The 26838-nt window shown below is 44.0% G+C and overlaps 2 protein-coding genes across 3 annotated transcripts in view; one reads left to right on the forward strand and one right to left on the reverse strand.

Moving 5' to 3' along the window:
- hmcn1 (hemicentin 1) overlaps positions 1-4619 on the forward strand; it is a 241162-nt gene extending 236543 nt beyond the window's left edge. The window contains exons 103-106 of one of the 2 annotated variants that reach the window (XM_055943694.1): positions 376-717; positions 1004-1123; positions 1857-1983; positions 4216-4619. In XM_055943694.1, the coding sequence (XP_055799669.1) occupies positions 376-717; positions 1004-1123; positions 1857-1983; positions 4216-4582 (956 nt within the window). In that variant the 3' untranslated portion in view covers positions 4583-4619. The remainder of the gene's footprint in view (positions 1-375; positions 718-1003; positions 1124-1856; positions 1984-4215) is intronic. The other variant, XM_055943695.1, reaches the window with a different exon arrangement.
- A 1168-nt stretch (positions 4620-5787) lies between these two features.
- arpc5b (actin related protein 2/3 complex, subunit 5B) lies at positions 5788-14882 on the reverse strand. Its single transcript, XM_055943696.1, has 4 exons — positions 14619-14882; positions 9611-9682; positions 9206-9382; positions 5788-8911 (listed from the first exon to the last, which is right to left on the reverse strand). Exons 1-4 carry the CDS (start codon positions 14757-14759, stop codon positions 8849-8851), a joined length of 453 nt encoding a protein of 150 aa, XP_055799671.1. The 5' UTR covers positions 14760-14882; the 3' UTR covers positions 5788-8848.
- Between the last annotated feature and the right edge of the window lie 11956 nt (positions 14883-26838).

Below are 26838 nucleotides of genomic sequence, written 5' to 3' on the forward strand. Positions count from 1 at the left end.
ATCGTTAAAAAAATAAATCGTTAAAAGACACTTTTTAGATGAATACATTTATGCCTTAGGGACATGATATATATTGTCAAACGTTGGGGTGATTGTTCCTGTACGTTGGGATGATTGTGTTCCATCTCTTCCTTTCTCATCCTCTTGTCTTCCTCACACCACTTTATTCTTCCACTTCATCTGCTTCTTTCTTAACTGCCTTATCCTCTGTCTATCTGTATGTTTCCCCTGCTCCATATCCCCCTCTTTACTCATCTTTTACTCTTGCCTGTTTTCTTCCTTTTCTCCTCCTCCTCTCTCCTCCCTTCTCTCCTCCCCCCTGCTCCCTCTCTCTCTTCCCTCCCCCCTCTCTCTGTGGTGCTGTGACATCACCAGACAGTAATGAGTGTGAGCATGCGCCCCAGCCCTGCGCGCACCAGTGCCTCAACACCCCCGGCAGCTTCAAGTGTGTGTGCCCGCCAGGGCGCCACCTGCTTGGGGATGGAAAGTCCTGCGCGGGGCTGGAGAAGCTGCCTCCCAGCTACCAGAGCTTCTCATACGGCTACAGCTCCTCCCAGGACTCCCCTGAGCGGAGCGCCTTCCAGCGCCAGTACCACAGCCTGGCCTCTCAGAGCTACCCCTCCTACGCTGCCACAGGGGGGCGCTATAGGCAGCGTAGACGCAGGGAGGCCCTGGCCTGTCCGCAGGGGTACGAGGCCAGGGGTGGCCGTTGCCTAGGTAACTATGGAGGAGGCAGGGGGACAGGCAGAGGGGGAGGAGTTTGAAAGGAGAGGTGGAGGGTCAGGCTGCATGGCTGTGCTACCTGGGGTTGGCTTCCCCTTGTTTTCTAATACACCTTTATAACATGTTTCAACTGATAAATGTTTCCTGTGTGTGTGTGTGTGTGTGTGTGTGTGTGTGTGTGTGTGTGTGTGTGTGTGTGTGTGTGTGTGTGTGTGTGTGTGTGTGTGTGTGTGTGTGTGTGTGTGTGTGTGTGTGTGTGTGTGTGTGTGTGTGTGTGTAGACATCAACGAGTGTGAGGTGAGGGACACGTGCCAGCATGAGTGTATGAACACTCCAGGGAGCCATAGGTGTCAGTGTCCGGCCGGCTACCGCCTCATGACCAACGGAAAGACCTGCCAAGGTGAGCAGGACACCTCCACCTGTCAGTCAATCGATTAATCAGCTGTTCACGTTATTTATATATCTATCCATTCGTCATCGCTCAGAGAGCATCCCTATATTCTACTATAAGAAAATACATTCAATGAAATAATTTGATGAGGAAAATGTATCTATGTAAAAGTTGCAGGTACAGTATACTCAATAACTGCATCATGTGTTATGTATTGGTATAACTACCTCCTGTATTGTGGTGTTATGTATCGGTACATGTTGTATAACTACCTCCTGTATTGTGGTGTTATGTATTGGTACATGTTGTATAACTACCTCCTGTATTGTGGTGTTATGTATCGGTACATGTTGTATAACTACCTCCTGTATTGTGGTGTTATGCATCGGTACACGTTGTATAACTACCTCCTGTATTGTGGTGTCATGTATCGGTACATGTTGTATAACTACCTCCTGTATTGTGGTGTTATGTATCGGTACATGTTGTATAACTACCTCCTGTATTGTGGTGTTATGTATTGGTACATGTTGTATAACTACCTCCTGTATTATGGTGTTATGTATCGGTACATGTTGTATAACTACTTCCTGTATTGTGGTGTTATGTATCGGTACATGTTGTATAACTACCTCCTGTATTGTGGTGTTATGTATCGGTACATGTTGTATAACTACCTCCTGTATTGTGGTGTTATGTATTGCTATACGTTGTATAACTAACTCCTGTATTGTGAGGGCAGATATAGATGAGTGTCTGGAGCAGAATGTCCAGTGTGGGACCAACAGGATGTGCTTTAACATGAGAGGAAGTTACCAGTGTATCGATACACCCTGCCCACCTAACTACCAGAGAGACCCAGCAACAGGGTAAATAGTAACCACACATTGACTCACACTCTTATGTTCATTCTGAGTATTCAGACCGCTTGACTTTTTCCACATTTTATTACGTTACAGCCTTATTTTAAAATTGATTCAATTGTCCCCCCCCCCCCCCCTTATCAATCTACACACAATACCCCATAATGACAAAGCATGAACTGTTTTTTAGAAATGTTGGCACATTTATATAAAAAAAAAAAAATAATAATAATACATTTACATAAGTATTCAGACCGTTTACTCAGTACTTTGTTGAAGCATCTTTGGTAGCGATCACAGCCTCAAGTCTTCTTGGGTATGACGCTACAAGCTTGGAACACCTGTATTTGGGGAGTTTCTCCCATTCTTCTCTGGAGATCCTCTCAAGCTCTGTCAGGTTGGATGGGGAGCTTCGCTGCACAACTATTTTCAGGTCTCTCCAGAGATGTTTGATCGGGTTCAAGTCCGGGCTCTGGCTGGGCCACTCAAGGACATTCAGAGACTTGTCCTGAAGCCACTCCTGCGTTGTCTTGGCTGTGTGCTCAGGGTTGTTGTCCTGTTGGAAGGTGAACCTTCACCCCAGTCTGAGGTCCTGAGCACTCTGGTGCAGGATTTCATCAATGATTTCTCTGTACTTTGCTCTATTCATCTTTCCCTCGATCCTGACTAGTCTCCCAGTCACTGCCGCTGAAAAACATCCCCACAGCATGATGCTGCCACCACCATGCTTCACCGTAAGGATGGTGCCAGGTTTCCTCCAGACATGACGCTTGGCATTCTGGCCAAAGAGTTCAATATTGGTTTCATCAGACCAGAGAATCTTGTTTCATGGAGTCTTTAGGTGCCTTTTGGCTCCAAGCGGACTGTCATGTACCTTTTACTGAGGAGTGGCTTCTGTCTGGCCACACTACCATAAAAGGCCTGATTGGTGGAGTGATGCAGAGATGGTTGTCCTTCTGGAAAGTTCTACCATCGCCACAGAGAAACTCTGGAGCTCTGTCAGAGTGACCATCGGGTTCTTGGTCACCTCCCTGATCAAGGCCTTTCTCCCCTGATTGCTCAGTTTGGCCGGGCGGCCAGCTCTAGAAGAGTCTTGGTGGTTCCAAACTTCATCCATTTAAGAACGATGGAGGCCAGTGTGTTCTTGGGGACCTTCAATGCAGCAGAAATGTTTGAGTACCCTTCGCCAGATCTGTGCATCGACACAATCCTGTTTCGGAGCTCTACGGACAATTCCTTCGACCTCATGGCTTGCTTTTTGCTCTGACATGCACTGTCAACTGTGGGACCTTATATCGACAGGTGTGTGCCTTTCCAAATCATGTTTAATCAATTGAATTCACCACAGGTTCCAATCAAGTTGTAGAAACATCTCAGGATGATCAATGGAAACAGGATGCACCAGAGCTCAATTTCAAGTCTCATAACTTATGTAAATAAGGTATTTCAGTTTCTTTGTTTTTATGAATTTGCACAAAAAAAAAAAAAAAAAAAGTTTTTCATTTTGTCATTATGGGGTATTATTTGTAGATGAGGATTTTTTATTTATTTAATCCATTTTAGAATAAGGCTTTAACAAAATGTGGAAAAAGTCGAGGGGTCTGAATACTTTCCGAATGCACCTTATTGTCATACACACAACCACTAACACACACTTGCATACCGGTACTTTCTCCAGCACTTTGTTTACTATACATTTGTTGCATTTTGTCTGAAGAATCATGCAGTATACACAGTTAAGACCTAGACTCAATCAGATCAAGCGTTAACCGGGGACAGCCGACACCCGCATAGCTGACGTTTTGGCCGTGTCGGGGGTGGAGTTGTGTTGGAGCTGTCAAATTGGCAAGCAGTTGCTCTTGTGATCATTGTCACAAAGCCACACCCGTCCCACTCACGTTAGAAGCTCAGAATGAGAAGGTGTAGCCTATATAGAAATAATGTTGCTCAAATTGAAAATCATTCAGCGAAATTAAGGATTTCTATCACTCTTATCAAGGTGTAGATTACATCTCACATTCCTGTGTTCCAACTTGTAAACAGACTGCATTAGATTTCTGTTAATTTGACTCCGTGCAACCAATGGCAATGTCCCCTTTAGGTATAATTTCAGGAGCCACTTGTGCATTTGACGGCTCCAACGCTATGCGGATGTCGGCTAAAGCGGATCTGATTGAATAGAGCCCTAAGTACAGAATACCCTAGCGAAGTGTCCATGTTGTGTGTTCTGGGTTGTAGGTTCTGTCTGAAGAAATGCCCTCCCAACGACCTGGAGTGTGCACTAAGCCCGTACGCACTGGAGTACAAGCTGCTGTCCCTCCCCTTTGGCATTGCGGCCAATCAGGACCTGATCCGGCTGGTGGCGTACACGCAGGACGGCGTGGTGCACCCCCGTACCTCCTTCCTGGTGGTGGACGAGGACGTGACGTTACCCTTCGCACTGCGAGACGAAAACCTGAAAGGGGTGCTGTTCACAACCAGAGCCCTCCGAGAGCCCCACACCTTCAGGATGAAGGTGCGCTCCCTGTCCTACAGCGCTGACGGAGGCATCGAGTACCAGACCACCTTCATCGTCTACATCGCCGTCTCCGCCTACCCCTACTGAGAGCACTTTAAAACGACGGTGTAAAAGGGGGGGGGGGGGGGGGGGGGGCGCTGAAAAGGTTGCGACCTCTGTATGCAGCACCACTGCGAACGAGCATGTGCGTGGATGTGTGTGTGTGTGTGTGTGTGTGTGTGGTTGGTAAAGCTGCCACATAAGTAAATGGGAACTAGTAGAAAAAGACTGTTCGTATATGAGAACTACTAAGGTGGGACAGGAGAACAGCACTGCAATCCCAAGAAGCAGATTAGGAAATGACTCAACACTTGCACCTGGTGCACACCAGAGTTTAAAGAATAGCGAGTTCCCCTCGGATGGAAGTAAACATCTATTTATTGGCCAGATATCCTAAATAGAATCCTGCTCAATGTTAAGGTGCTTTGTGGATCTAGAATGAATTGTTTGACCCTCTTGTACTTTACAACGCCCTCTCCCGTCCACAAGGTGATCTTTACAGATGACTCAGACTGCTTCTCCAGGTCCCATGATGAGTCCACCGTTGGCCCAGAATGTAGTCTTCCTCCCCTCCTCCTCAGGCTTAAAGTGGTAGAGACAAGAAACATTAGCTAGCCTTTATTTACATCTACCTATTAACTTATTGGGAAGTGCTTGAATACCAAAAAAAAAAGGGTCAGTTCCCTCCTTTGCTCAACTCTTGGCTGGTTGGTGGCAGGATGTTGTGACATCAGACCGGAGAACAGAGCAAGTCATTTGATTGGTCCGAAATGGTGCCTGTAGAGACTTGTTGGCGAGAGGAGTTTGGCTGTCTATCAGTCAAACTCAGACTTAGATAGACATTGCATCATTGTATCACATAATCTCTATGGTCAAACTCTTGCCCACCTCAGGTAATCACCCCTCTTCCTCATCCCCAGAGTACCCAACACACTCATCCTCCATTAGCAGTGTGTCCGATAGGAACAGTAGTAGTCATTGCTTCCTTACAGTCAATACAATCACAACATTAAAGGTTCATAGGATTCTTTTAACCACTTCATCCATAGTCAGTTACCAAGATGTATTCTATTTTTATGATTTGTATAGAAGTGTTTGGTTTTTCTTGTAATGTATTTCTATACTGTATTTTACTGTATTACATTTTTATAAAAAATAAAAGATATACAATCATGATAGAGGTGTTTCTGTGACTAGTTATCTGCTGTACCACAATAGTACTTTTCACCAGTAAATAACTCAGAACTTCAAAATCTGTTTTCAGAACTTTTATATTATTTAAATCACAAACATAAAGGAATATTGTTATGGAGTAAGGCAGTTTGTACACCAGTTTGATATGTTCCTTTGAATTGTTTTGCAATTGAGCATTGTAACATTTCAACTGCATAATTATAAAAACAGCTACTAATGTATTACCACTGATGATTATTAAAACAAGAAGAAATCCACACATTATATAAAAAAGAAATGGTCATCATTAATCAAAATGTGGTTTCCCCATAAATTATTTATTACAGAGACAGGTTGCATCACAAATGGCACCCTGGGCCCATAGGCCTATGATCAAAAGTAGTGCAGGGTTATAAGGAATAGGCTGCCATTTGTGACTCAAACAATAAGGGCTTGGGAGGAATGAACAGAAGACACTGATTTGAACATAAATAATAGAAAAAATAATTAGAACATAAAAAAAAAAATCATATGGACAATTTTTACTTCTCATCAATTACACTGTTTTAGTCCATGAAACTGTAGCAAGGTTTTTTTTTAGAGCGAGAATGATCAAAAGCCATAATTTCATCTCAATATATTAAAGACAGGGCTAATTTATGTCATCAATCATGAAAAACATGATACAGTACATATTTCACCATTATCTGCAAGTCCTGATAACCCATGTCAACTGAACGGAGCAATCTAATCCCCTGCCAAGGGCTCACAACATGGATGTAAGTAGCAGTTTCACAAAATCAATCAGCTATTTTGGCAAAAAATGTGATCTACCAGTAAAGGCAGATAAAGCAGACAGAGTTCAGGGTCCCACAATGAATGACACAAAAGCCAGGGAAAGTGTTTGGTTGTGCACCACAAAATACTGTCCTACCTAATGCATGCTAGTATTTCAACCAAACACATTTCCTGGGTTCATATTTCAAATACTTGGTCTCATACAAAATAAATGTAAGCGCACAGAGGGTACAAAACATTATGAACACCTGCTCTTTCCATGACAGACTGACCAGGTGAATCCAGGTGAAAGCTATGATCCCTTATTGATGTCACTTGTTAAATCAACTTCACTCATCAGTGTAGATGAAGGGGAGGAGCCAGGTTAAAGAAGGATTTTTAAGCCTTGAGACAACTGAGACACGGACTGTGTATGTGTGCCATTCAGAGGGTGAATGAGCAAGACAAAATAGTAAATGCATTTTAACGGGTTATGATAGTAGGTGCCAGGCGCACCGGTTTGTATCAGGAACTGCAACGCTGCTGAGTTGCTCACACGCAACAGTTTCCCGTGTATAAAGAATGGTCCACCACCCAAAGCACATCCAGCCAACTTGACAACTGTGGGAAGCATTGTAGACAACATTGGCCAGCATCCCTGTGGAACGCTTTCAACACCTTGTAGAGTCCCTGACCTGACGAATTGAGGCTGTTCTGAGGGTGCAACTCAATATTAAGAAGGTGTTCTTAATGTTTTGTCCACTGATGGCTTTTTAAAATACGGATCAATTATCAGGAAGAGACCCAAAGTGCCATTTACAAATCACAATAGAAAAACCATGATCCTTTAACAAACACAGGTTAAATGTGGGGGTGGCAGGTAGCGGTTAGAGCGTTGGGCCAGTAACCGAAAGGTTGCTGGATCGAATCCCCGAGCTGACAAGGTATAAATCTGTCGTTCTGCCCCTGAACAAGGCAGTTAACCCACTGTTCCCCGGAAGACCGTCATTGTAAATAAGAATTTGTTTAACTGACTTGCCTAGTTAAATAAAAAAATACGTCAAGAAAGAGACACCATGATTGACTAGCAGTGATGGCATACAAAATATACTGGTGAGGGAATGTGACCCAACAGAGACAGAGACAGAATACAACCAAGGCAAATTCTCTGTTAGTCAAAATACTAATAATCATAGATATAGGGTTGGAAGATTCCGGACCCTTTAAATATATTCCCTAGTTTTACCGATTGGCCGATTCCCGGAATCAAGAGGGAATAAATCCGGAATCCTACAAACACGATTTCTGGAAAACCAGGAAATGTATTGAAAGTTTGCAACCCTAGTCCTTAGTGAAACTATTCTTACGTCCTGGATTCACTACAAATGCATCCCTTACTAAACAATATTACAACAGAGTCTGACATGATAATTCCCTGTACATGATTCAGTGAGTGAGAGAACACTGTGGAATAGGCATAGATCTCACTAAACCCATACTAGGACACCACTTAGACTGCATGCCCTTTACATTAGCTAAGGTAGTGTTTTTACAGGAACACAGTCTAGGATTAATAACAGTGGTGCTAGTAGTAAAGGGGGGCCATAATACATCGTGGGTATTAATCCCTAACTAGGGCAGGCAGGATGGCTGGACCACCCCTGCTGGCGAAAACTTCCCCCACCCGCAAATCCACCCCGCTCCATCTGTGGCTGTGCTTTTCAGGAGCCTCCCTCCCTCTGCCCCCACGGGTTACAGAAGGGCAAATTAGGGATTTTCTGTGGAATTATAAGATTTTGTTCCATCAGGAATTTTCTGATCAGCTTTTTAACAAAGACACCAGCCTATCAGAGCTTTAATTTAAAAAAAGAATAGCAGGGTAGACAAATGAGCTGACTGTTATAAAATAGATTTTTCCTGAGAGAAACAAAGCCATACCTAAGAAGAGTTCTGTGCATTGTGTTGGTGTGTGTTTGAGGGTCTAGGGAAGGAAAGGAATAGAGAGCTCTGTAGCATTGTGTTGGTGTGTGTTTGAGGGTCTAGGGAAGGAAAGGAATAGAGAGCTCTGTAGCATTGTGTTGGTGTGTGTTTGAGGGTCTAGGGAAGGAAAGGAATGGAGTAAAAATACTAAAAACGATTCCAACTTGGCATGTGTTATGTGTTTGGGTGAATGTGTGAACCAGCTGTATCAGTGTGTGTGTGTCTGAGTAGGGAGACATAGGGAAGTGATATCTGAAAAGAAGCAGAGACAGATAGGAGGGATCTCCTCTGTGACACGCTGTGATCTACTGGATATCATCCTTGTGTTGTAATGTGCACCAGACGGTCGCTGTGAAGAACATGGCTCCTCTCCTCCTCTGTTAGTTAGACAGTCTTCCTGGCCGTTAGTACTCTAACGATGCATCCCAGGCCACCTGCAGCTAGAGCCTGGGACAGAGGGGAAGGAAATAAAGGGATAGCATGTAACTTACATACCTTATCATATGCAACTGTGTTTATCAAGTCTAATTAATGTAATTAGCAAGGAACGTTCAGACAAGTGGGGATACTTCACCGGTATCCACAAGGATAAAGGCTATTTTAGGCTTAGGGTTTAGGTTTACAATTAAGGTTAGGATTAGAAGTTAGGTTTATGTCTTATGGAAAATAGGACTTTCAATGGAAATCAATTGTTTGGTCCCCACAAGGACAGTAAAACATATGGTGTGTCGATGGCAGTACCTTTTCATGCCACAGCAGCAGGACGGCACTGCTGTTATCCGATGGCGTCTCAAAGCCTTTGTAGATGTACTTCATGAGCAGGTCCACTCCGTTCTTATCCAGAGACTGGACCCCCTTCTCTACGTCACTGCTCTTAAAGGCACTCAGCACCTTCAACACAAGGCCCTCGGCACAGTCCTGACAAAACACAATAAAGTTTCCCTATTATGTACGCAAAGAAATCTCCAGGGAACCCAACTTAGTAACAGGTGAAAAGAAGGTACGCTACAGCCTACATTCATAGTTCCTATGACTAAGTCTCTACTGAATACATTAGGTGGACCTAATGTTTATGTGGGCCTAAATGGAAGTCACACACATATCAGCTCATTGTAAGTCTTTTTCCATTGAGTTGTCTAGACTCACCTTGACGTTCTGGTTCTTGGTGTTGATTGGTGGGTTCTTCAGGACTGCCTGCAAGGCCTCCATCAGGTTCCCTGTGCAGAGAGGGGTTAAGGAGGCAACGTGGACAATATCTGCTAGTCTGGATTATAACACCGTCCTAGAACAACAGTCTGTCCAATCAAACCTAACCTCGTCTTTGAAAATAAAATAGAATCACATCATTACATTGAATGTCACAGTTTACTACCAATCAGACACTTGACAACTCAGTGTATGTAGCTACTGAACAGACAAGCAATCTGGGGTGTATTTACTAGAAACCAAAAGGAATCAAACAGAAGCCAACAGAATGAATTTGTCCAATAGAAACTCTCGTTTTCGCTGCAAAACATTTTCCGTTTGGAGTAAACGGATTCTGCACTTTGCGCTGCAAAGCATTTTAAAACTGTTTGCTGAGGTCTTGGTCTGAATGAAAACACCCCTGGCTACACCAGAGAGGAAGAGGCGAAGCGAGAGAGTTTACTCCGCCCAAAATCTGTCCACGTTAAGCAGATCATTAATTATTAGGAAAGTGAGGATTCTTTAATGGGGGCAATGAGAGAGTGGCGAATTTGGTCAAGACAACAAAAAAAAAATATATTTTTAATCGTGAGGGTTATTTGATCTAACAGAAGTCTTTTAATGCTTAGGAAGCCTAGAGGTTAACCGCATTGGACCAGTAATCGAAAGATTGCTGTTTTTAATCCCCGAGCCGACATGTGAAAGATCTGTTGATGTGCCCTTGAGCAAGGCACTTAACCCTAATTGCTCCTGTAAGACTCGCTGGTGTCTGCTAAATTATGTAATTGTAGAAATATAAGGGTTAGGGATGCACCGATGTGACATTTCTGGCCGATACCGATACCCAATATTTTCCTTGCCACCCCCCCCCCCCCCCCCCCAAAAAAGCGATACCGATATTTACAATTTTAGCGGCCTTTTAACCATTCTAGTACAGTTACATAGTTAACACACACACACGGACGCAGCGGTCTAAGGCACGAGGCGCTACCACAGTCCCTGGTTCGAATCCAGGCTTTATCACATCCGGACGTGAATGGGAGTCCCATGCACAATTGGCCCAGCGTCGTCCGGGTTTGGCAGGGTAGGCCGTCATTGTAAATAAGAATTTGTTCTTCACTGACTTGCCTAGTTAAATACAGGTTACACACACACACAGCAAAAAGTTTGATCCTCGACTTCGGCGATGTCATTTACAAAATAGCCTCCAATACCCTTCTCAATAAATTGGATGCAGTCTATCACAGTGCCATCCGTTTTGTCACCAAAGCCCCATATACTACCCACCACTGCAACCTGTACGCTCTCGTTGGCTGGCCCTCGCTTCATACTCGTCGCCAAACCCACTGGCTCCAGGTCATATACAAGACCCTGCTAGGTAAAGTCCCCCTTATCTCAGCTCGCTGGTCACCATAGCAGCACCCACCTGTAGCACGTGCTCCAGCAGGTATATCTCTCTGGTCACCCCCAAAGCCAATTCCTCCTTTGGCCGCCTCTCCTTACAGTTCTCTGCTGCCAGTGACTGGAATGAACTACAAAAATCTCTGAAACTGGAAACACTTATCTCCCTCACTAGTTTTAAGCACCAGCTGTCAGAGCAGCTCACAGATTACTGCACCTGTACATAGCCCATCTATAATTTAGCCCAAACAACTACCTCTTCCCCTACTGTATTTATTAATTAATTTTTCTACTTTGCACATTCTCCCACTGCAAATCTACCAGTCCAGTATTTTACTTGCTATATTGTATTTACTTCGACACCATGGCCTTTTTTTGCCTTTACCTCCCTTATCTCACCTCATTTGCTCACATTGTATATAGACTTATTTTTCTACCTTATTATTGACTGTATGTTTGTTTTACTCCATGTGTAACTCTTTGTTGTTGTATGTGTCGAACTGCTTTGCTTTATTTTGGCCAGGTCGCAATTGTAAATGAGAACTTGTTCTCAACTTGCCTACCTGGTTAAATAAAGGTAAAAAAAATAAAAAAAATGCAATACGGCTTTCCTCAGTAGGAAATCCTCGTCGACCCACTGTGCTGTCAGACTCAGCATGCTCATGGTGCTGTACGGCTTTCCTCAGTAGGAAATCCTCGTCGACCCACTGTGCTGTCAGACTCAGCATGCTCATGGTGCTGACGTCGCTCGTCCAAATGTCAGTCGTGACGCCCATAGCAAGCAGTATAATGACTTCCATTATCTTGCCGTTAATGGATTTCGCCTTTGAGTTGTCTCGCTGAAATTCTTACTCTTTTAAATGACTGCTGGACTTCAACTTGTTTAGTTGTTGGAAGTGTGCGCTTAATATTTTTCTGCTTTTGTTCTGTGTAGCGCTGTATTTTTTGGGTCGTCATTACGTCATCTACCTATGTTATATAGGTATAGTATGCACGTCAGCTTTGACATCGGTTTTGCACATGAGCGTTAAACTAGACATCGGGTCGATGCCGATGTTGTCATTTTTAGCTAATATCGTCCGATTCCGATATGCTCACCGATATATCGTGCATCCCTAATAAAGGTGATACATGTGACATCCTGGTAACTTTGAGAACTTTATATCATTGTTGTCCCTGACGAAATTCAAGGCAGTCTACGCATATTCATGACGCTAGCACAGCATCTCACTCTCGATTGACTACAGGAGGTTAACGTCAACACTGCTCATCGAAAAATAAGTATTCAAATAACGAGATGTATCCACCAATCCAAAGAGAGTAATAGGTGAGAGCTTGACAGCCCACCCTTCCGCTCGATGGACAACAAATCCCATTGTTAGAGCGGAGACACAAGCATCTCATCATTATATCCATTATCTCTGGCAACACCCACCAACACAGCAGTGATTAAGGGGGCAGTTGAAATCGGCCAGGGGACAAAACATTTTGGGTTTCTTGCGTTGGAATTATACTGAACTCTGCTTATATCACACTATACCACAATAAACAAAAGCTCAAATCCAGAGACTCCGAGTGCTTTTGAAAATACAGGTTGGCAAGAAATTGGTAGCCCATCTAAGCTGTGCTGTATCAGCGTAACATAGGGGCTTTCTAGCAGTAGTAAGGACAAAGATTTAGCAGGAGGCAGGCAGGTAAAGGTGCAAATAAGTGTTGGATTTATTTACACAGAACCTGTGTTTCAAAGATTACGCTGATATTTACAAATATACACTATACAAAAGTATGTGGACGCGCACACAGGGGAGAGAGACGCGTCTTATCTTCCAATGCCCCCTGCCCAACCTCCCTCCACGCCACTCCGCCAACCGCCAGGATGCCGGGCATCAGAACATTCCAGGCATTCCCGTGATTGGCAGATAGCAGGTTGATTGGCATGTCGGACCCCGCGAACACTGGTACTGGTCAGTACAACACAACCACCTACTAGCCTAACACCTAACACACAGCTGTCTGTGCGGGTCGCTACAATATATATATATATATATATATATATATATATTTTTTTTTAAATACAACTTTCCCTCAACATCAGCAAGACAAAGGAGCTGATCGTGGACTACAGGTAACAACGGGGCTGTAATAGCGCGGGTCGAGAGTTTCAAGTTCCTCGGTGTCCACATCACTAAGGACCTATCGTGGTCCAAACACACCAACACAGTCGAGAAGAGGTCACGACAATGCTCAGGTGGTTGAAAAGATTTGGCATGGGCCTTCAGATCCTCAAAAAGTTCTACAACTGCACCATTGAGAGCATTATTGTTACTATTTCCTATTTATTTAGCAAATGTGTGTCTTACTTTTCAACTCTGTGTAACAGTTTAACTTTAGACCGTCCCCTCGCCCCGACATGGGCGCGAACCAGGGACCCTCTGCACACATCAACAACTGACACCCACGAAGCATCGTTACCCATCGCTCCACAAAAGCCGCGGCCCTTGACCACTACTTCAACTCAAGGTCTCAAAGCGAGTGACGTAACCAATTGAAACGCTATTAGCGCGGACCACCGCTAACTAGCTAGCCATTTCACATCCGTTACATCTGCACTGTTGGGAATGGACTCGTAAGTAAGCATTTCATTATAAAGTCTACACCTGTTGTATTCTGCATGATTTGACAGCACAGATACATATTTGTTTTGCCCCAACCTGTCACTCAATCATTTGAACTTTTTATTTATGTAACGTTAGGGACATAAAACAAAAATCTGAGGGTGTACAAAGTTTGAACTGAGGGAGCAAGGCCCCTTTTGCCCTCTTGTGGAGCCGGGTTCTCAACACTCACACAGGAAGTGCTGCAGAGAGATTCGTCCCGCTGCTACTGACTTATAAGGCATTGAACTCCACTTCCCCATTCAATGTTTATCACAAGCCTCAGATGGCATTGTCGTGAAACTTACTCTGAAGGGTATATGAGGGAATCTAAAGGAACCAACGGCTAGTTATATCCCTTTTCTGAGGAGTTGTAAAACAATCCCTGGAATGTGACTACCAGACAGGGTTGGGGTTCTTCATTGGGGTACTTAGGTTATCTTGAGCTGAAATTCAATTGATATTGACCACAATAATCCTTCTTATCAATGCTTGTAGATAATTAGCCTCAATCATACGAAACAGCGAGTTCACTTACTTGTGCACATTCACACTTACCGGCAAATTGAATCTAGGCGAGTATTAACGTTTGACATCAATTGTTTCAATCGTTTCCAAAACAGGCAGAACCATTGTCAACAATGTCATTCCAGTTTTCAGCATCTAACAATCAAGCAATATCAAGTAGTCCTAATAAACTCAGACCGTTCTTATTATACCTCAGTGAGTCCGACAGCTAACAAGCTAGCCAGCTGCCAACCCTACCACACCTCGCCAGTTGAGACATGATGGCACTTGGCTTGGCACCAGAATTACAGCAGCACCAACACTAATGCATGCAAACGAACCGGCAGATACACTGGCCAAATGAGCAAAAAAAGCATTGCTTTGCTAGCTAGCTAGATAAAAGGATATTGTCTGATTAGCGAGTCCACTTCTGCCTCGTCAGGACCCAGCTGATTTTCACCTCCATCCTCCTCGTCAACAAATTTGTTCTCGTCGTATTCGTCAACGTCTACTGTCCTGAATCGATTAGACACTGTATTCTTCGACATTGTGCTAAGTTTACGTCCCTTCTTTAGATACAAAATAATGACATTTAGTGATAAAATCTGCCGTTTACCGCTCTAGTTTGAGAGCCTTCTTTCCTTCTCCCTGCCTCTCACCAGCGTCTCGTCAGCAACAACAAAAACGACAATATTCTAAATAAAAGTATCTCACGTAATAGTATAAAAGTGTCAATATCCTGTATTTATTCATGATATATGAAAAATAATTGTCTAAACATTAACAATGATTCATATTTGTTCATATTTAAGTGACATTTGGGTTTTATAACATGTTCTAATGTCAAATAAATTATTGATTTCGTATCATACACATATTCACGTTTTACTGTGGACTTTTATTTTAAAGGCAAAATCAGAAAACCGGAAGTCTTAATGTGGATGAGATCAGAGAGAAAAAGGAGGAAGAGAGAGGACCAACTCGGCAGAAAATCCGTCTCCATCCAGCAGGTGGCGTTTTTGTGTTGTTTCGCCCACCAAGCAAACAGTTTTTTTATGTAGGTCAATGAGAGCGTGGAATTTGGTCAACATCAAAAATGATGTCTTATTTGCTACGTGAAGTTTATTTGATCGAATGGAAGTTTTCGTAATCCTTAACCCTCCTGCTGTGTTCTGGTCGAATTGGACCGATTTACAAGTTTTCTCTCTGAAAAATGTAGTTAATGTAATCTGATTGTCATAAGGTTCCATGACTTTGTCTACACAGGGCATCTGAACACACAAAATACATTTAGATGATTTTCATTACATTTTGGGTGTTTTATTTATCTTTTGTCTACCTGTGGTGTTCCCGGGCACATGCCCATTCATCAGATGGACACACTTCCTCTCCCAGACCCCCACATGCGTGTGTGTTTGAGCACACACACACCCCACTCCCCTTCTTGGCTTCCATGGCAATCCCCACGGGAACCTTTCCCCAATTGAATCTTTCCCCCACGGGAACCACACCTGTTGGCATTCTCACAAACAATTGCAACATTGTTTCAATAATATATAGAACTTTTCTAGCATCTCTGGTATATAAAGCTTTGTTGAGGCCTTGCTCACAATTAATTCTGTGGAAGCACAATGACCAAACGATATACTGTATGCTCTTGATCATATTTTTGATCATGACACTGGTGAGGAGGAGAGAGTTCTTGTTAAACTTTGACACAAAGTAGTCTGTGATAAATTGCACAATATGTTTCATCTGAGTATTTGTTATAGTCAAAATAATCCATACATTACATTTTTACTCAAAAACGAGTTGTATGAGCTCAGGTCAATGAGGCCTACAGGCCATAAATAGCAAATAGAAGTTCAAAACTTGAAATGTTCACAAGAACTTTGAAAAAAAGAGTTAACACAACATTAGGTGATAATATATGGATTATTATGGATTTATAATCAGCAATAATGGGGTGGTCATTTTGTACCGGGAACACAGAATTAATTAACATGAAACGAACACAACAGGAGGGGTAAATTGTTATGAGTGTACTGATATAAGTAGGGCAGGTGACATCCCGGCAACTTTGAGAAAAATACCTTATATCGGAGTTGTCTCGAGATGGCTATGCATACACAGGATGGCGCCGACAGACATGGCAGCTCTCTACCACCGGCTGAGAAGTGGTATTCGGGGGGGACTTCTAGTCCGACTCAGGAGGCGTGCTCTCCATCCACCGCTTCTGAGTATAACTCTGGACAATAAAGTAGACAAACTCCGGGCGAGGATCTCCTTCCAGAGAGACATCAGGGACTGTAGCATACTCTGCTTCACGGAATCATGGCTCTCTCCGGATATACTGTCCCCATCCACACAGCCAGCTGGGTTCTCAGCACATCGCGGAGATAGGAATAAAGAACTCTCTGGGAAGAAGAAAGGCGTGGTGTATGTTTCTGTCACGTTCCTGACCTTATTTCCTTTGTTTAGCCTTGTTTAGTTGGTCAGGACGTGAGCTGGGTGGGCATTCTATGTTATGTGTTTCTATGTTGGGTTCATTGTATTAGCCTGATATGGTTCTCAATCAGGGGCAGGTGTTTTACGTTTTCTCTGATTGAGAACCATATTAAGGTAGGCTGTTCTCACTGTTTGTTTGTGGGTGATTGTTGCTGTGTCGGTGTTTGTTCGCCACATGGTACTGTTTCGTTTCGTTCGTTCGTTTGTTCCTGTTCGCGCGTTCATGTTTTATGTTCTCAAGTTCAGGTCTGTTCACGTCGTTTTGTTATTTTGTATTTTGTCAGTGTTCTGTTTAGTTGGATAATTCATTAAAATTCAACATCATGAACATTCACCACGCTGCGCCTTGGTCCTCCTCTCTTCCACATAAAGATGAGCGTTACAGTTTCATGATTAACTACTCATGGTGTGATTGTGATAACGTACAGGAACTCAAGTTCTTTTGTTCACCCGACCTAGAATACCTCACAATCAAATACCGACCATATTACCACTCAAGAGAGTTCTCTTTGGTTATAGTCTGTGAGAGAAAAATAACATATTTACCTGATTTATTTGATATTCATGGTTAACAATTCATATTTAACTAATAGTAAGATATTTTGTCCTACTAGTGTCTGTGTTTTTATGGTCTCCATTTTAGTTCCCTGCAGCTAATCTGGGCATATGGTCACCAGAGATGGCTTGAGCTGACAAATTAGTTAACGACTGTATTACATAGACAGGAATGTGTTTTACTAGGGCTAGCTTAGGAGTAGACCAATCCCTCATTGTCTCAAAATCATCCTTGCATCTGGGAAACTAAGCCAGTGTGGGTTTAAGACAACAACACTGTGCAGATGACAACCAGATGAACCCAGAGTGGCTTATGATGCCCCAATCTGCATGGGATGGGTGGAACCAACCATGACTAAGCATTTGTAGTGTCAGCTATATATAGTACTCTCCATTTGTGTAAAGGTTAGGTTACTCAGTCCAACACTCAAGGGTGTGGGGTCAACCAGCGTCATTATTGCAATAATTAATCAATATTGAATTAAGATGATTTTTTGAAGAAATGACAAAGTCTCTCCCACTTGATTAGAATATTCCACGACAAGTCACAGATGTGTATAATCCCCCTCAAGCCGATACCACGACGGCCCTCAAGGAACTGCACTGGACTTTGTACAAACTGGAAACCACGTATCCTGAGGCCGCATTTATTGTTGCTGGGTATTTTAACAAAGCAAATTTGAAGAAAAAAATGCTACCAAAGTTCTATCAACACATTGACTGTAGTACTCGTGCTGGAAAAACACGCAACCACTGTTACTCCCCGTTCTGGGATACCTACAAGGCCCTCCCCCGCCCTCCCTTCGGCAAATCAGATCACGGCTCCATTTTGCTCCTCCCTTCCTATAGGCAGAAACTCAAACAGGAAGTACCCGTGCTAAGGTCTATTCAATGCTGGTCTGACCAATCGTAATCCATGCTTCAAGATTGTTTTGATTCCCTCGGATTGGGATATGTTCTGGGTAGCCTATGGAAAAAACATTGACGTATACACTGACATGGTGGCTGAGTTCATCAGGAAGTGTATAGGGGATGTTGTTCCCACTGTGACTGTTGAAACCTACCCAAACCAGAAACTGTGGATAGATGGCAGAATTTGTGCAAAACTGAAAGTGCGAACCACCGCATTAAACCATGGCAAGGGGACTGGAAAAATGGTTGAATACAAACAATTTAGTAATTCCCTCCGTAAGGCAATCAAACAGGCAAAACGTCAGTACAGAGACAAAGTGGAGTCGCAATTCAACGGCTCAGACACGAGACGTATGTGGCAGAGTCTACAGACAATCACGGATTACAAAGGGAAAACCAGCCACGTCGCGGACACCAAAGTCTTGCTCCCTGACAAGCTGAACACCTTCGCCCGCTTTGAGGATAACACAGTGCCACCGACGCAGCCCGCTTCCAAGAACTGTGGGCTCTCATTCTCCGTGGTCGACGTGAGTAAGAAATTTAAGCATGTTAACCCTCGCAAGGCTGCCGGCCCAGACGGCATCCCTAGCTGTGTCCTCAGAGTGTCATGGTTCCTCCTGGCACCAAAGGGCGGCAGAGACCGCCCTAGAGACTTGTATTGGACTCACGTGTCTTATTATTTCATGATTGTGTCCCTGTTAAAATATATGTGTTTTCTGTGGTCCTTTGTAGAAACTTGAATTGTTGACCATGTGCGTTCGTTTCTTGAGTGAGTTTTCAAGACTTAGTGTTGTTTTTTCAAGTGTACTGTGATCCTGCGGCTATCGTTTCTCAGTAAAGTATTATGTTTATCCTTAACCACTGATTCCTCGTCTGGTCTCTTCTCTGCCCCTGAGTCCTACCTAAACACGTCACATAGAGCATGGTAACTGAACTAAATGACTATCGCCCCGTAGCACTCACTTCTGTCATCATGAAATGCTTTGAGAGGCTAGTTAAGGATCATATAACCTCTACCTTACCTGACACCCTAGACCCACTTCAAATTGCATATTGCCCCAATAGATCCACATCCATCGCACTACACACTGCCCTATCCCATCTGGACAAGAGGCATACCTATGTAAGAATGCTGTTCATTGACTATAGCTCAGCCTTTGACACCATAGTACCCTCCAAGCTAATCATTAAGCTCAGGGCCCTGGGTCTGAACCCCGCCCTGTGCAACTGGGTCCTGGACTTCCTGACGGGCCGTCCCCAGGTGGTGAAGGTAGGAAACAACACCTCCACTTTGCTGATCCTCAACACAGGGGCACCATAAGGGTGCGTGCTCAGCCCCCTCCTGTACTCCCTGTTCACCCATGACTGCATGGCCACGCACGTCTCCAACTCAATCATCAAGTTTGTAGACGACACAACAGTAGTAGGCCTGATTACCAACAATGATGACACAGCCTACAGAGAGGAGGTAAGGGCCCTGGCAGAGTGGCGCCAGAAAAATAACCTATCGAAGATGGCGCAACAGTGACTCTTCAACCTCAGGAGGCTGAAGAAATCCATCTTGGACCTCCCGGTCGCGGCCGGCTGCGACAGAGCCTGGGCTCGAACCCAGAATCTCTGGTGGCACAACTAGCACTGCGATGCGGTGCCTTAGACCACGGTGCCACCCGGGAGGCCAGATGCACAATTAAGAGCATCCTGTTGGGCTGTATCACCGCCTGGTACGGCAACTGCACCGCCCGCAACCGCAGAGCTCTCCAGAGGGTGGAGAGGCAAAATTACCAAAGCTCACAACAAAGGCTGTGAGCTTTGTTGTGAGCTTCGAGGGCACTATGGTATTGAAGGCCGAGCTGTAGTCGATGAACAGCATCCTCACATTTCTCTTGTCCAGGTGGGTGAGGGCAGTGTGCAGTGCAATGGTGATTGCATCGTCCGTGGATCTGTTGGGGCAGTAGACGAATTGGAGAGGGTCGAGTGTGTCTGGAAGGGAGGAAGAGTCTTTGACTAGCCTCTCAAAGCAAGTCATGATGACTGAAGTGAGTGTCCAGGCACCCTGTTTTAAGCTGACCGCAGTAAAAGTCAGCGACGGTCTACAGCCCGGAACCTCCAGCGACGGTTCACAGTCCAGAGCTTCCAGCGACGGTTCACTGTCCAGAGCTTTCAGCGACGGTTCACAGTTCAGAGCCTCCAGTGACGGTCCACGGCCCGGAGCTTCCTGCGCCGGTGCCATGGTCAGAGCCTTCAACTGCGCCGAAGACCAGTCCAGGCACGGTGTCCAGTCCCGCTCTATGGCCGGAGCCTTCCTCTGCGCCGGTGACCAGTCCAGGCAAGGCGTCCAGTCCCACTCCATGGCCGGAGTCTTCCTCTGCGCCGGTGCTCAGCCCAGGCACAGCGTCCAGTCCTGCTCCATGGCCGGAGCCTTCCTCTGTGCCGGTGCCCAGTCCAGTCCGGCTCCATGGCCGGATTCGCAGTCTGAGCGGGTGATACGTCCTGCACCGGAGCCGCCACCGATGCTAGCTGCCCACCTTAACCCCCCCCAACTAGTTTCAGGTTTTGCGGTCGGAGTCCGCACCTTTGGGGGGGAAATGTCACTATCATTAAAATGTGGAACTCTACTCACGCTGCGCCTTGGTCTAATTGTTCATACGACGGTCGTGACAAAAGTAGAAGAAGCTTTTTCAATCACTCCCTTGAATGCTGTGGCCACCCTTTTCTGTTGTGCTCTCAGGTCATGTGTGCCTGTGTGAATTATTATGTGGCTGGGTGAACCTAGTTGGTCCTCAGACAGAAGGTCTGCTGGGTGTTTGGACACCAGAGTTTAGACACACTGTGTTTGGGAAAAACGTTTTTTTCTTGTATATATTTCACATTTGAGTCCAATCTGTGTCTTGTGTATGACCTCAGGGGGGGGGGGGGGGGGGGTGTCAGGAGGGTTATCAGGGTGGTTGACAGGGAGGGAGTTCAGAGGGGGTGAAATCGCCTAGGCTTGGGGTTCTTCATTTGTCTGTCCCGCTATGATGTCGAGGCTATGGTCAGGGACTGGGGGAGGGGGACTGTTCTGCTGTGATGTCGAGACTTTTGTCGGGAGCTGAGGTGGGCTGTTCTGCTAGCTTCTCTGCGGGGGTGGCCACCTCTCTAGTGGGTTGTTCTCTGTCACACACCATCCCCCTCTCCCTCTCCTCCAGCAGTCTGATCCTCTCCTCTAGTGCTCTGTTCTTCTCCTGCTATTTCTCCTGTTGAGGTTGTCTCAGTCCAAAATGCAGATATGTCTCTCTCCACCTCCAACTCTCTGGGTTTGGGTAAGGGGGTGTTGTTGTGCTACTGGACTGTTGTCTGGGTCTGTGCTGACTGGAGTGTAATCACCTGCTGTTCCAGCTCCACCTGCCTTACCTACAGCTGGGTGAATTTATCCTTCATTTCAATGAGGGAGTAGTACTCTGTGCTAGGAGATTGACTTTCCGTTTGGGTTGCTCGTCTGTGGGGTTATATAATGAAGAGGTCTGGTCTGACCCGCTCGGGATGGGGATATTTTTCTCAAGGGAAAGCTTCTCCTACAGAGCTAATTCTTTGATTAGGTGAAAGTCCAGCTGAAACTCTTTGGGGTTGCCCTGTACCATTACTGTTCAAGACTTATAGAGATTTATATTAGCTGACTCAGATTCCTCGTTGTCTAGTATCCTGAGTTTCCACCCTTCATTAACACCCCCCCTCTTAACAGAGGGATCTGTGCTAATATAGCGCTGTGCCATGCCAGGGGATGGTCTGTGTGGAAGATGAGGTTGCTGATGTTCCCATTTTTATAATAGTCAGCAAAAAGTGTTTCTTGGTTTTCTATAAGGAGATTCATTTTGTGCTCTTTTCGTGTCTTATCATTCTTTACATCAACATTAATTACCTCTGAACAGCAGGAGGCAGCTTCTAAGGCCTCTCCTTCTGGTTGGAGTACACTGTGCGACTCTCCTGCTATTGTTGAGCTAAAAGGCTTTGACACCACTCACTTGACATGTCAGTGCTAATTGAAGTTGTATCAAGCTTGATAGCCTTAACTTAGCATTCAGTCCTTATAAAGTAACGTAATGTATTTTTTTTCTTGGCTTTTGGAAATAAAATATAGCTTTAGACTAAACATGACTCACTCAGTTCCAGGTTGGATGGTGTTTTCAGGTTTCTGTTTTCCAGAGAATTTGCTGTATAGTTTTGGAATAATAATCTTTGGTAGTTGTAAGCCTTCCAGGAGATTCCGTAATTCCGTCCAAAATCAGGTTGTAGGTTTTGAGTTTTGATTTGGAGTGAAGGTTATGTTGTAGAGGGTAGCATCCTGTATATGTCCCTGAACAAAAAAAATCCACGTTTATCTAACTCTAAATCTATATTTTTTTAAGAACATGCTGAAAAACTCAGCAGGTGGCGCCAGAGCATAGTAAATAGATTAGTTAGGTAGTATTAAAAGCAGTACAGAAAAGGTTTATAAAAGAGTTAAACAGACCCGTGTGTAAAGTACTTAAGTAAAAATACTTTAAAGTACTACTGAGTAGTTTTTTGGGGTATCTGTACTTTACTTTATTATTTACATTTTTGACAACTTTTACTTCACTACATTCCTAAAGAAAATAATGTACTTTTTACTCCTTACATTTTCCCTGACACTGTTTGTAAACTAATGTCAGAGTGTTATAGTGTACCGCTGGTTTACATAATATAAGGAATTTGAAATTTTTAATACTTTTACTTTTGTTACTTAAGTACATTTTAGCAATTACATTTACCTGTGATAATTTAAGTATATTTAAAACCAAATAATCTGACACTTTTGATGAAATTATATTTTACTGGTCAACTTTCACTTTTACAAGTAATTTTCTATTAAGGTATATTTTCTTTTACTACAGTATGACTTTTGGGTCATTTTCCCCCCACTGAATAGGCCTTTATTGTAAATAATAATTTGTTCTTGATTAACCTGCCTTGTAAAATAAAATAAAATTTAAAAAACGAATGTATGTGCAGTGCATCTACTGAAACATATGTTTGGTAATGAGAGCATGTATTTCTAAACCACTGTAGTGTTTTCTTTTAGATCAAATGAACTACTATCATATGTTCACTTTAATGGATCAGAGTTGAATACAAGATACATGTACTTCCTCCATTGATGGAGAGCATGGTTTACTTCAGGAATCTGAGGATCTAAACAGATTACATAGTACAGCTGTTCGCTGTGTGACTCACCACACTCACTACTCGTAAAAGGCTATGGCGGAAGTATTTACTTTACCGAACATGCTGTGCTGGTCACGGGTGGTAACTGCCTGCCAGTCGACCATGGTGGTCCCCCATATAGGATAACAGAGCAACTGCGTGAAGCATTTACTCCATGATGTCAGGACAGCGTCAGATGATGAAAGTGCTATTTTTTGTTTTGCAGGAAATAGAGACCAAGTTTCCCATTTCCAGCTGGTTTTATCTTTGTCATCATGAACCCCACAGATGGTCTTTGGCTGGGGGCAGTATTGCGTAGCTTGGATGAATAAGGTGCCCAGAGTAAACTACCTGCTACTCAGTCCCAGAAGCTAAGATATGCATATTATTAGTATATTTGGATAGAAAACACTCAGAAGTTTCTAAAACTGTTTGAATGATGTCTGTGAGTATAACAGCACTCATATGGCTGGCAAAAACCCGAGAAAAAATCCAACCAGGAAGTTGGAAATCTGAGGTTTGTAGTTTTTCAACTCATCGCCTATCGAATATACAGTGGGATATTGGTCATATTACACTTCCTAAGGCTTCCACTAGATGTCAACAGTCTTTAGAACCTTGTTTGATGCTTCTACTGTGAAGGAGGGGGGAATGAGGGCTCTTTGAGTCAGGGGTCTGGCAGAGTGCCATGAGCTGACCACGCGCGTTCACGTGAGAGATCGCTTGCAATCCATTGCATTTCTGAATACAAAGTAATTCTCCGGTTGAAACACTATTGAAGATTTATGATAAAAACATCCTAAAGATTGATTCTATACATCGTTTGACATGTTTCTACAGACTGTAACGGAACTTTTGGACTTTTCGTCTGCTCACGCCTCATGAATTTGGATTACGGGGCTAAACGCACGAACAAAAAGGAGGTATTTGGACATAAATTATGTACTTTATCGAAAAAATCAAACATTTATTGTGGAACTGTGATTCCTGGGAGTGCATTCTGATGAAGATCATCAAAGGTAAGTGAATATTTAGAACGCTATTTCTGACTTCTGTTGACTCCAACATGGTTTTGTTGTCTGAGCGCTGTACTCAGATTATTGCATGGTTTGCTTTTTCTGTAAAGTTTTTTTGAAATCTGACACAGCGGTTGCATTAAGGAGAAGTATATCTCTAATTCTGTGCATAACACTTGTATCTTATATTAAAGTTTATGATGACTATTTCTGTAAATTGATGTGGCTCTCTCCAAAATCACCGGATGTTTTGGAAGCAAAACATTACTGAACGTAACGCGCCAATGTAAACTGAGATTTTTGGATATAAATATGCACTTTATTGAACAAAAAATACATGTATTGTGTAACATGAAGTCCTATGAGTGTCCTCTGATGAAGATCATCAAAGGTTAGTGATTAATTTTATCTCTATTTCTGCTTTTTGTGACTCCTCTCTTTGGCTGGAAAAATGGCTGTGTTTTTCTGTGACTAGGTACTGACCTAACATAATCGTTTGGTGTGCTTTCGTCGTAAAGCCTTTTTGAAATTGGACACTGTGGTGGGATTTACAACAAGTTTATCTTTAAAATGGTGTGAAATACTTGTATGTTTGAGGAATTTTAATTTGGAGATTACTGTTGTTTGAATTTGGCGCCCTGCACTTTCACTGGCTGTTGTCAAATCGATCCCGTTAACGGGATCTTAGCCGATCTCAGCCATAAGAGGTTTAAAAGAACAAAATACACATATTCCCCAAAATTGCACATGAAAAATATTCCTGACTCATAATAAACTTCACTTACGGGTAGAGCCTGGATATCAAAATACTACACCCCTTGGTGTGGCACTCATGAGAATGGACACACCATAATATTAGTGGGAATTAAGAGTAACATTTCTAATGGGCCGTGTCTAGACTGTTGGCCTTTTATCTCTTGTTGAAGAGAAAAGATAACACAAACATTATTTCCCACTGGGTCAGACATGATGGACCTCACCACTGGGTCAGACATGATGGACCTCACCACTGGGTCAGACATGATGGACCTCACCACTGGGTCAGACATGATGGACCTCATCACTGGGTCAGACATGATGGACCTCACCACTGGGTCAGACATGATGGACCTCACCACTGGGTCAGACATGATGGACCTCACCACTGGGTCAGACATGATGGACCTCACCACTGGGTCAGACATGATGGACCTCACCACTGGGTCAGACATGATGGAACACACCACTGGGTCAGACATGATGGAACACACCACTGGGTCAGACATGATGGACCTCACCACTGGGTCAGACATGATGGACCTCACCACTGGGTCAGACATGATGGACCTCACCACTGGGTCAGACATGATGGACCTCACCACTGGGTCAGACATGATGGACCTCACCACTGGGTCAGACATGATGGAACACACCACTGGGTCAGACATGATGGAACACACCACTGGGTCAGACATGATGGACCTCACCACTGGGTCAGACATGATGGAACACACCACTGGGTCAGACATGATGGACCTCACCACTGGGTCAGACATGGTGGACCTCACCACTGGGTCAGACATGATGGACCTCACCACTGGGTCAGACATGATGGACCTCACCACTGGGTCAGACATGATGGACCTCACCACTGGGTCAGACATGATGGACCTCACTACTGGGTCAGACATGATGGACCTCACCACTGGGTCAGACATGATGGACCTCACCACTGGGTCAGACATGATGGACCTCACCACTGGGTCAGACATGATGGATCTCACCACTGGGTCAGACATGATGGAACACACCACTGGGTCAGACATGATGGACCTCACCACTGGGTCAGACATGATGGAACACACCACTGGGTCAGACATGATGGACCTCACCACTGGGTCAGACATGATGGACCTCACCACTGGGTCAGACATGATGGACCTCACCACTGGGTCAGACATGATGGATCTCACCACTGGGTCAGACATGATGGAACACACCCCTGTATCTGACAGGCCGCCAAATCCTGGTCTGTCAGCTGTGTGAGAAAGGATTACTCACAGTGTTGGGTGTGTGTGTGTGTGACTGTGTTGGGTGTGTGTGTGTGTGTGTGTGACTGTGTTGGGTGTGTGTGTGTGTGTGTGTGTGACTGTGTGACTGTGTTGGGTGTGGGTGTGTGACTGTGTTGGGTGTGTGACTCTGTTCATATCAAATTGTATTTGTCACATACACATGGTAAGCAGATGTTAATGCGAGTGTAGCGAAATGCTTGTGCTTCTAGTTCCGACAATGGAGTAATAACCAACGAGTAATCTAACCTAACAATTTTCACAACTACTACCTTATACACAAGTGTAAAGGGATGAAGAATATGTACATTAACATATATGAATGAGTGATGGTACAGAACGGCATAGGCAAGATGCAGTAGATGGTATTGAGTACAGTATATACATAT

The sequence above is a fragment of the Salvelinus fontinalis genome, chromosome 14, assembly GCF_029448725.1.
Source record: "Salvelinus fontinalis isolate EN_2023a chromosome 14, ASM2944872v1, whole genome shotgun sequence".
Taxonomy (NCBI): Eukaryota; Metazoa; Chordata; class Actinopteri; order Salmoniformes; family Salmonidae; genus Salvelinus; species Salvelinus fontinalis.